The sequence below is a fragment of the Rhodnius prolixus genome, unplaced genomic scaffold (genome assembly GCF_049639745.1).
Source record: "Rhodnius prolixus isolate KJV_2025 unplaced genomic scaffold, Rpr scaffold_12, whole genome shotgun sequence".
Lineage (NCBI taxonomy): Eukaryota > Metazoa > Arthropoda > Insecta > Hemiptera > Reduviidae > Rhodnius > Rhodnius prolixus.
Window position 1 is genome coordinate 5,298,642 of NW_027411635.1, and position 11,940 is coordinate 5,310,581.

Genomic DNA, 11,940 nt, shown 5'->3' on the forward strand with positions numbered 1-11,940 from the left:
TACCCCAGAGACAGGTAAAAACATGTTAAAAAATTGGACGTAAAAGTAACACGTGCTATATTAAATATTTTACAATTCCATTTTAATATTTCCGATTGTTAAATTGAATGTTCATAGATTTTTAATGTGCAAAAAATAGTCCTGAATCCACCAGCTACAATGTTAACTGCTTTCTTCACGGTCAAAATGAAGTGTTTGCCGAAAACACTGCCTGTATTCGGTAGTGCCTACGTATTACACATGGAATGCGAGTAGAAAATCAATTGAACGACGTAAAACGAGGAGAACAAATCGACGGATAACCTGACACATTTAAAGAAACTACAATTAAGATGAATGCTTCTTCCTTCGTGGATATGTCATTTTCAATCTAAGAGATTGCAATTCCCAATTTGATTGGTGTTTGTAATCACCATCAACAAAGCTCTGGGCTAATCTTTAGAATTGTACGGTTTAGATCTTGGACACAGATTGCTGTTCACATGGACAATTTTATGGTGCGTGTTCTATAGTCGGGAAACCAAACAATCTCTATTCCTGCACAGACAATGGAGCAACAAAAAATGAAATTGTAAGAAGCTCCTAGTAATAGAAAAATCTAAGAGTTATCAGCTGGATTTGAACCTGGGATCTCCCGTGACTTAAGGGAGGCTTCTACATCATTGGCATGGCTGTAGGAATTAAAGCTAAAGCCTCAACCCCTTTAAAAACCATTCTGTTTTACCTCACTATAAACACTACTAACCTATTAAGAGAAAGTTATAAAACCAGAATCAATCAACCAAGCAAGAATTCTATTTTTTCCGAAATATGAATCAGTAATATTTCACGATACTAAACATCACACTAAATCTTTAAAACTCACTAACGCCCTTAGCCTTGATTGCAATCCTAAAGTTCACCAAGAATTAGGTAGGAGTAACAGGTAGTATAGAATGTTAACTAAAAGTTTCTGCAGACCTGTCAGTTGCACTTTTTGTTTGCATTAGTTTTGCAGAGAGTTTATGTGCACTGCCGGCCTCTGGAACGTGTTCTCTCGTTACGAACAACACTTTCAACTATCGTTAGAAGCTCCTAGTAAGAGAAAATCTAAGGATTAGCGGCTGGATTCAAACCTTGGGCTCTGACAATGTACTATAACCACTGAGAATAATCCCTTTCTTCTTTGTAACAGTTTTGTTTTGGGTTAAAAAAAATCAGTCCAATCTAAGAGAAAGATTATTGTAATGGCTGCTGGCATTTCAAGGCCTTTCTGCTTTTACTCACTATAAACACTTACTGCCTTCAAATCAGAACCCTTTCAAGACCTTTCTGTTTTAACTCACTGTAAACGTTTACTGCCCTCAAATCAGAACCCATTCAAGACCTTTCTGCTTTTACTCACTATAAACACTTACTGCCCTCAAATCAGAACCCTTTCAAGACCTTTCTGCTTTTACTCACTATAAACACTTACTGCCCTCAAATCAGAACCCTTTCAAGACCTTTCTGCTTTTACTCACAATAAACACTTACTGCCCTCAAATCAGAACCCTTTCAAGACCTTTCTGCTTTTACTCACTATAAACACTTACTGCCCTCAAATCAGAACCCTTACAAGACCTTTCTGCTTTTACTCACTATAAACACCTACTGCCCTCAAATCAGAACCCTTTCAAAACCTTTCTGCTTTTACTCACTATAAACACTTACTGCCCTCAAATCAGAACCCTTTCAAGACCTTTCTGCTTTTACTCACTATAAACACTTACTGCCCTCAAATCAGAACCCTTTCAAGACCTTTCTGCTTTTACTCACTATAAACACTTAATGCTCTCAAATCAGAACCCTTTCAAGACCTTTCTGCTTTTGCACACTATAAACACATACTACCCTCAAATTAGAACGTGTTAGGGGGAAATAAATATCAAAACACCATAATTTTGGAAAACACAAATACAAGCTTATATTTCCTAATTTGTAAGCAAATATCATTGAATTTAGCATAATATAATAAATTCTGTTTACAATGCAGTTTATCTAGCCAATATTTTAAAGATTACAAAATGTTTTAATAATGATAATAAAGGCATTGCAATATTTGGCTGATAAAATAAAATAATAGCTAAAATAATGCATAAAAATCTAAATATTCCTCACATTTTTCTAAATAACAAACCAAATAAAGAGAATGCTAAGTTACAATTAGCTATAATATAAAAACACACTCTCTACCATTACAAGTAACTAGAAGTTGTGAGATAATTACAATCCATCATTTGTTCCATTTGTCTTGTTGTTACTCCTTCTGTTTATCTCTTCAATAACCTTCACTCTCCTCTGAAAAAGTCGTAAGTTTGGTTAATCATGTTAAAACCAACCACAAAGAAAGGATAAAATCTGTGGAGCTTAAATAAAATCAGCTAATTTCAGTAACTTGAGAATTCTCTAAACTACTCACCCTAACGCAGTCTTTATAGTGGCTCTCGAGTCAAGGACATAAATTGCTTGTGGCATAATCTCGAGGTTTTAGCTCTGAATATCCGTAGCTGACGTTTGAAAATTTTAGCTACATGTTCATCCGTGTCAATTTTTAATAAATTTTTGAATTTATAGAAAATTATCTCAACTTCCGTGAACAGTTCCAGTAAAAATGGCTTATGACTCATGTTCCATGATCCGTTCTTGTGAAAATAACTTCGAATTTCGCAAATTGTTTTTAATACTTGAGGATGTTTTTTCAGCATCAAAGGGGTGATGGGTAAATTGAATAGTTGACTTAGAAAAAATACACAATTTCCTGGATGTGGTGCTTCTGAATTCAATGCTAGTTTCACATGTCTGTGTAGATTTACCATCCGAGACTCCGTTTTAAAAAATCTAATTCTTGCTTGCCGTTTACGTTCCAATAGAAGTCCTCTTCTAACTTCAAAGGCCTTTGACTTGGTCCAATCGTCCATCTCCTGGTGGGCGGATACAGTTTCGCCCCTTTCGATGCGCGCTTTTAGCAGATAAGCCTGCTGCAAGACTATAACATTCCATTCGGTTGCTCTTTTATCGTCGGCAAAATTAGGTCGGTTAAGATTTAACGGTATGTCAATCTGTAGCCCTAAAGGGTCAGTTGCGCTAATAACATCTCCATCTGGTTTTCCCTTAATAGCCTTACAATCCCTTTTTAACGGTTCATCAGACAATCTAAGTTGGGCCATTTCATTCAGAATTGTTGTCATAATATTCACATCTCTTTCAAAATCCTCAACTGCTTTCCTAAACCATTTATTTGTCATCTTCAGCCTATCTAATTTCATAATTTCCATACTTTTGCACAATCGGTGTTCTTTTAGCACTCGTATCTGTTTGAAACCATAGATGTATACTTCATAACGTACCTTGTCAGGACTACCTTTAATAACAGACCAAATTTTTGCCGGCCAATAAGGAAAACCGGGAATTTTGGCAAATACCGTTTCACCTACTTCATATTTATTTCTTCCAAAGGCACTTCTATACATTTTACTTAAGTAAGAACAAACTACAATTAGATAAACTCACTGCTAAGAACAGATGCTGTATTAGGGCAGGGTTGCTGGAGTGTCTTTTTTAGCTATAATTGTCTCACGATTAAATTGATCGTGATGCAACAAAAAAGTTATTATTTTTTTACCATAATTACTCGTATTATTACTACGTACAATTTATAAAGTAAAATTCAAATAATATTAAATTTACTGCAGTATTTCGAAACGACAGGTTTTGAATACTTCGTATTATTGTCTAAAGAGCCCCCAAAGAAATTTTTCTTTCAAACATTTCAATAATATAACCCTTTTATGATCATTTATAATAAAAAATTATTTATTTTTAAAAAAGTTAGGTGTTTTTCAGCATTACGCGTTTTCGTGCCGTTTTTGACTACCAATTCTTTTACAACTATCGTATCAGATAGTTTTAATAAGCTAAATAGACAAACCTTCAACAAAATTATTATTAAAATTTTTCAAATCTGAAGCCCAGTTCAACAATAATACAATAATTTTCAATTAAGGGGAAATTTATAAAACCAGAATCAATCAATCAACCAAGCTTTGTAAGAATTATTTTTTTAACTAGAATGTAAATCAGAGGTACAGTACAACCTCGATTAACCGGGATTCGGATTAAACGGGATCATGCTGAGTCATCATAAGAAAACCTGGAACGGCGCCGAAACAAAAGTTAATTTTCGGTGCCGACAGGAAACTTTTTTGTCTTCCGATGTACCATAATTGTAGGCGTGGCAGCAACTCTTTGTATACCTGATTTTCTTGAAGGGTCATTATGTATGTAAAAATCCAAAATATGGTGCAAATGGTACTGAATTTCTTGGGATTTACCACTGTCTTACAAAAGACCATGGGATTTACGTGTCGTAAATGGTTGATTTTCAACTTCACGGTTATATGTAAAATTTTTAGTGGATAATTACCGGCATTATTTTAATCTTCCCAGAGAGCAGCCTAATCTCAAGCTAGTCTTCAGTGTTAATCAGTTCGTCCTACAGAAAACATTTTTCGTTTGCCCTTTTGATCGAATTTTTATTTCACCTACGCAATGGAATCCGTTAAAAAATAAAAAAGAAGGATTGCCGTCTAAGATAGGAGTTGATCTCTGGGACGAAACAGTAATGTATTACTATGTAATACTGTGTATTCGGTTTAACCGGGATTTCAGTTTCCCCGGGGTGGATATAGCCGGAGGTCAGCCCGGTTAAATCGAGGTTGTACTGTATTTCATGTTACTTCATCACGCCAAATCTTTAAAACTCACTAACGCCCTTAGCCTTGATTGCACTCCTAAAGTTCACCAAGAATTAGGTAGGAGTAACAGGTAGTATAGAATGTTAACTAAAAGTTTCTACAGACCTGTCAGTTGCACTTTTTGTTACCCTTTTTTGGTTGCACTAGTACTGCAGCCACACACGCTGCTGTCATATTAGCTGGTTCAATTAAAAAATTATGATTTTCTTTGCATATTTAGTTGAATAGGTTTCCAAAATGATTCTCAAACAATGAAGTTCAATCACTTGGAAACCATTTTTGTACTCAGTATTGGGTACAACTTTATGATGAAATATTACAAAAATTTTGGCATTTACTCTTTAGTATCTAGAGGTAGTTCAACCTTTCCATTTTGTTATAGCTTCAATCAATAATCTACCACAGCAATTATTGTTCATTCATTTTGGTGACTGATTCATAGTTTCAATAGGATGAAAAAATAATTGCCATTTCAGTCGTTATACATTTATTCTGCCGAGCTTTCGACCTAGGGACTAGGACATCTTCAGGGCTAGTTTAGAAAGTAATACTTTTACATTTCAGGGTTGGTGTGCCTTCTATCTTGTCTGTTCATGGACTGGACAAGTTTAGACAAGACAGAAGACACACCAACCCTCTAATGATGTAAAATAGTACATTGGGTCATTCCATGTCAGATCAACACGGGGTCTAAACCTCACCATCTCGGATTTTCTTGAAATTTGGCACATGTCTACTATTGGTATAGACTTGGAAAAATATGAAATTTTACTGTGATATGTCAACTGGTTTATGAGTTACAGGGCTGTAAAGTTGCCAAAAATGGGCTGAAAAACAGGGAACCCCGTGTTTTTGAATTACTGTAGAAGCTTTACTAATTGAGCTACAGACTTGGGATTGGTGTCATTTTATAGCATATATAATGCCCTTTCCTGTGATATGCGACACCATATGGGTTAGGATAAATAAAGTTTGTTAAATTTAAATTTTAAATTTTTTAAAAAGTACATATTTTAAAATTTTAAAATTAATTCCGTGAATAGCTAGTAGTGTTATGAATCACTGGACAAAATATTAATTTGGGACGACAATGGCTTCATTGTTAAAAAAAATTTAAGACTAAAGCTCCAATCCGATTAATTCAACTCTGAATTCATGTTAATACAATAATGCTAATAATAATTCCACTAATAAGTCCAAAGTAAAACATACTGTTAAGTAATAGGATCTCTTTATTATTTTAAGCTTGAAAAGGCTTCATTTGTTTGACATGAATCACTTTCTAATAGGACATATGTAAGTTCTTCCAGTCAGAGTCACAGGATCAATTTTTATCAAAACATCCACTACTGAGACCCAAAGAATATCGGCATTTCTTGGATGCGAGATGATTTAGAGGGTCCAGCTGGATGAAGAAAAGTTACTTTTACAACATCAAGTTCTTCATTTTTCTCTAAAACATATCCAAGCCACCAGTTTCTTTATAGACTACACTGATATAACCTGATATGTCGGCTAATTTTAGTTTATCAGGGAATTTTGAAACTTCCATTTCGCAAGCTTCTGAGTTCATAGAAAAGTTTATAACCAATATTTTGGATTTACTTCTGGGAATGAAAGCATGGTATTGCTGTGTTCCTTTAATAGCCAATGCTTGAGCAAACCGATTTTTTAAAAAACACTCAAATTCAACATAGTCTTCCCTGGGTTGAATATGCAAAGACTATGTTGGTGATGTTTTCTACTGCCCACTCAAAAAGTTGTAGTGAAGTTTGGATTTGATTTTCATAGGGTCGTTGCAAACTGGCACGAGCTGCCAGTCTCTTTACCGAACCCCCTACGCCATTACAAGGCCCTTTGCCGACTTAAACCAACTTAAAGAGGCTGTTATCTCAGCCAAAGATGACTGTTCTTGAACAAAGATATTGAATTGAATTATTTTTGTATAATTTGATTAACTGCATATTTTCATTAAAATAATATATTATAATTAATATGATTAATTACTGTAACCATAATTATTAATTCTAAAAATGATTTCAAAATCAATATTTTAAATCTTAATAATTATTAATTATGATTCATTGATTCATTATTACTATTTTCAATTTATTTATTACTTTAATTTTATTAAAATATATTTTCAAATATTAGTATATGAAAAGGAGCTTTAGTCTTAAATTTTTTTAACAATGAAGCCATTGTCGTCCCAAATTAATATTTTGTCCAGTGATTCATAACACTACTAGCTATTCATGGAATTAATTTTAAAATTTTAAAATATGTACTTTTTAAAAAATTTAAATTTAACAAACTTTATTTATCCTAACCCATATGGTGTCGCATATCACAGGAAAGGGCATTATATATGCTATAAAATGACACCAATCCCAAGTCTGTAGCTCAATTAGGAAAGCTTCTACAGTAATTCAAAAACACGGGGTTCCCTGTTTTTCAGCCCATTTTTGGTAACTTTACAGCCCTGTAACTCATAAACCAGTTGACATATCACAGTAAAATTTCATATTCTTCCAAGTCTATACCAATAGTACACATGTGCCAAATTTCAAGAAAATCCGAGATGGTGTGGTTAAAAATGGTCTTTTTTTTGTGTTGATTTGACATGGAATGACTCATTGTAAACTAGCCCTGAAGATGACCTAGTCCCTAGGTCGAAAGCTCGGCAAAATAAATTTTACTCGACTGAAATGGCAATTATTTTTTCATCCTACCACAGTAATTTTGAGTTCTGTAGCTGTTTTGTTTGGGGTTTTAAATTTGTCCAATTTAAGAGAGAGGTTTCTTCATCATTGAAATGGCTGCTGGCGTTTACTGGCTATAAACACATACTGCCCTCAAATCAGAACATGTTAGGAGGGGAAAAAAATATCAAAATACCACATAATGTTGTGAAAACACAAAATACAAGCTTATATTTACTAATTTTTAAGCAAATGTAGCATAAAAAAAATAAATTCTGTTTACAATGCAGTTTATCTAGCCAATATTTTAAAGATTACAAAATGTTTTAATAAAGATAATAAAGGCATTGCAATATTTGGCTGACAATATAAAATAATACTTATAAATACTAATTAGAAAACCTAATAGAGCTGACATAAAATTGATGATGTGGTTAGGTTACTTGATAAATGGCTATTTACTTATTAATAGATTGTAATTTTATGGATTCACTCCTTCAAAAATTATTGCAACATTTACTTTTGATAAATAATAAAGTATGTAAAAAGTAAATGGAATCTAAATGTGGAGCATATCTCAAGGTTATATGTAGATAAATATCTAAAGTTTATTGTATAAAGTAATAGATTATTCATATTATTCCGTACATAAGAGTGCTGCGTGTAAGAAATATTTACACATCATTAATGATGAAATAAGTGAAAACAAACAACTCTTCTCTCAAAAATATACAACTAAAAAGTTATTCTACTAATAACATTCTTTTACAGTACATTAAACGGAATTTTTGAATGACAGACAAATATTTTAACAACTTCAAAGACTAAAGGTATTTTGTTTTTTACTGATTATTTTTCTTACGTTTTTAAAACAATAAGGCAAATCACTACTGTTTATGATATACGCAACATTAAAATACCATTTGCCAATAACAAGTAGGTGTTTAAAGAGATATTTACACTATAATTTGTTGCATTTGTCTTGTTGTTTGGACACTTATTCTGTTTTAATTCACCAATAGCCTTCAATCACGTCTGAAAAAGTCCTTAGTCCGGTTAATCTTGTTGTCTGTGAAGGTAGCCAGCTATTTAACACTACAAAGTCAATAAGCAACATTAGATACAACCAGAAAGAGCTGTTCTGTACACTGGCAGTAACAATTAAGATGTGTTTTCTTTTTATTAAACGGTGAGGACATCAGTCGATAATTTGAAAAACTTTTTGCTTGAACAATAAAACAATGCTTAGACTTGAACACTTCATTACCGGTAAATTCAAAAGTAATTAATTTCTAGAATTCATCTCCAAGGAAGGATACAACCTCTGTTATATTTAAGTAAAATCAGCCAATTTCAGTAACTTATGAATTCCTCAACTTCTTATCCCAAATACAGGTTTCATAGTGGCTCTCGTGTCAAGCACATAAACTGTCTGTAACGTAGTCTAGAAGTTTTGGCACGGAAAATCCGTAGCTGGCTGTTGAACAACTTTATAAGGCATTTATCTATTTCAATTTTAAATAATGTTTTGAATTTATTATAAACTCTGTCAGCCTTTGCACGTACTTCTGCGGCTTGTTGGTTAAACATGAATTCCATTTGCGGTGTCAAATTCCATGATGGAATATTGCCAATATAATGTCTTACTCTCCTGATGGTGTTAACCACTCCTGGATGTTTTTTAAGCATCAACGGGGTAACAGGTAAACTGTTTAGCTGGACAAGAAGTAGAATACATTTTTGCGGATGTGGTGTCGCTAAATTTAGTGATTTTTTAATTTTTAAGTCTAAATTTAACATTTGACGCTCGATTTTTAAAACTTTCAACTTTGCTTGCTTTTTTTGTTCTAAATGATGTCTTCTTTGAATTTCAAACGCCTTTGACTTTGTCCAATTGTCCATCTCCTGTTGGGCCAATACAGTTTCACCTATTTCGATGCGCGCTTTTAGTAGTTTAGCCTGGTGCAAGACAATTTCATCCCATTTTGCTTTTCTATTATCATCTGTGAAATGAGGTCTGTTCAGATTAAGCGGAATTTTCACTATTTCCCCAGATTGTTTAGTAGCCAGTATAAATTCTCCTTCAACCAAACTAAATTCTGTTTCTAAATTGTTATTAACAGAAGCAATTTGTGATATGTTAGCCCGAATTGTTGTAAAGTCTTCAATATCTGCATCAATTTCCAAAATTGCTTTTTCAAAACTTCTATTTTTCTTTTTTAGCTTACCGTGTTCTTTCTTATTTTCAATATAATTACATATTTGATCTTCTTTTACAACGCCTGTTTGATTGGATCCATAAAAGAGTACATTATACTTTACAAAATTAGATCTACTTGTAAAAACAGATGTAATTTTTGCCGGCCAATAGCGATAACCTTTTACTTTTGCAAACACTTTGTCGCCTTCCTCGTATTTATTTTTTAAAAAACTAACGGAATTCATTTTATAAGCGAAAAAAACCGCACACTATATAATTTGATTAACTCACTACTGAGAATAGATGTTTTATTAGGGACAGTGTTGCCACAGCATCCTTTTTAGCAAAAATTATTTTCTATATTACTGCGTACAAATTGTCCAGTATAAGCAAATAATATTAATTTTTACTCAAATATTTCGAAAAGTCACTGCTTTGAATACTTTTTACTATTGTTCAAAGATGTAAGCCCCCCCCAATTGGGTTCGATTTTAAGAGTTACTCTGATCTTTTAAAAATGTTAATAAGAGTATTACAAAATTATGCAGAATTTTTACTTACTATTTTCAACAGACATGCGTATTCTACGATCTATTTCTCTTAACCCTCACCGTACTTTGAACTATCCCAATTTTTCTAGTTGGGTACACCAAATAAATAGTCTAAAGCGAATAAACTCATTTGACTTTCACTAGATTCTCAATAATTCCATTATAGCTCGTAATTTCAAAATATAATTAATTCTAAAATTATACAGTTCGTACAGCGGGACATTATACTCGTAAGACACTTTAGATTAAGCCCCCATGCATCCTCTAAATTGCGGTAAATTGAATATTTCTTTAAAAACAAAAAATCTTGCCTGAAAAAGATATTTTGCCTGTTCACTGTAATAAAATTTGGCGACTTACTAATTTTTTATTCATGATAGACATACTCACATATCTGTTCTAAAAAAAACATTTTCTGTGGTTCAACACCTTAAAACGCATATATCCCCGTAAGTGTATTGTAGCTGAATTTTCAAAACTTGTGGCCAAACAAGAAAAACCGCTGTGTATTTACAGCGACTCCGAACTGAGATCATTATTCTACTAAATCTATTTTCCAGTACTTCTACAACCAGCCAGATGGCAGATGCTTCCACTTCTAAGATGTGCTAACCGAAGCAGAATTGAAACAAAGAAGATGAAACATAAAGATCTTGCTTGTTTAAGAATCCAATCGCCATAATGCTGACTAACACAATGTTGTTTCAACAAACACGTAACATTAGTCGCCATTAAAGTTCCGCTATGACCAGACTTCCTCTGCCATAATGATTACTTTTTGTATTTCAAATCTAAATGATAGCTGGTAGTTTTGAAAAAGAAAATTTGGTAGTTTTTTTTTTTTCAATTATCTGTGACTTTTCACCATTATATTGGTGAACGGTTTTGCAGTTATTCAAAAGTGAAGCACCCGTTGCAGTAGTGAAACCTTGGTACGTACTCGTAGATTAGATTCAAGTCGATTTACAACATTCATTAGAGTAATCATTTTCACCTTTTTCTTATTATTTTTAAGGAAAGTCTAGTGGTATTGCCGAATTACTGAAATCACATTTTTACCGAAAGTATCCCCTGACAATGGTTGCATTATAGAAAATACACCGCTGTGTGTATACCAAAATATCTAAATAAATATGAAAAATCACATTTTGATGATACTTTTTTAAAATTTTATTCCGTGTTTGTCGCATCAGGATAGAATTTTTTTGGTGAGTATAAACTTAGCAATTAAAATTTGACAACTGTAAGTTACAACTTTATTTTTTTTTTTATGATTTAAGGCGCGTCAACATCTAAGGTTATTGGCGCCCGGAGCTTTTTTCAGTGCACTGCCGGCCTCCGTACAGTGTTCACTTGTTACAGACAACACTGTCCATCACCGGACAGTGAGCTGTAAGAAGCTCCTAGGAAGAAAAAATCTAAGGGTCAGCTACTGGATTCGAACCCGGGACCTCCGCGTGGGAGTCCAGTATGCTAACCTCATAGCTAATCCCTTCCCTTACAACTTTATTAAATTTTGTTTACCTTATTTGAGATTTAGCGTAAAAGGTTTGTGTACTTGTTGATTCTCAAATTTTATTTAGAAAACATATTTTTTCCAGAACCATTCGTTCGATTAAGGAGCCTTCTTGAAGAGGAGGAATGGTAAGGCTTACTCTAAAGCTCCATTTTAGTACAAGGTGAGTTCTGCTTCTGATACATTGTAAAATACA

General features: G+C 33.2%; 2 protein-coding genes across 2 annotated transcripts; both read right to left on the reverse strand.

The window, feature by feature from the left end:
- Positions 1–1,948: 1,948 nt before the first annotated feature.
- Positions 1,949–5,270, reverse strand: LOC141461957 (uncharacterized). The gene is made up of 2 exons (XM_074143447.1): positions 2,441–5,270; positions 1,949–2,319 (listed from the first exon to the last, which is right to left on the reverse strand). Exon 1 carries the CDS (start codon positions 3,489–3,491, stop codon positions 2,454–2,456), a length of 1,038 nt encoding a protein of 345 aa, XP_073999548.1. The 5' UTR covers positions 3,492–5,270; the 3' UTR covers positions 1,949–2,319; positions 2,441–2,453.
- A 2,394-nt stretch (positions 5,271–7,664) lies between these two features.
- Positions 7,665–10,996, reverse strand: LOC141461709 (uncharacterized). The gene has a single exon (XM_074142975.1). It carries the CDS (start codon positions 9,920–9,922, stop codon positions 8,876–8,878), a length of 1,047 nt encoding a protein of 348 aa, XP_073999076.1. The 5' UTR covers positions 9,923–10,996; the 3' UTR covers positions 7,665–8,875.
- Positions 10,997–11,940: the final 944 nt, after the last annotated feature.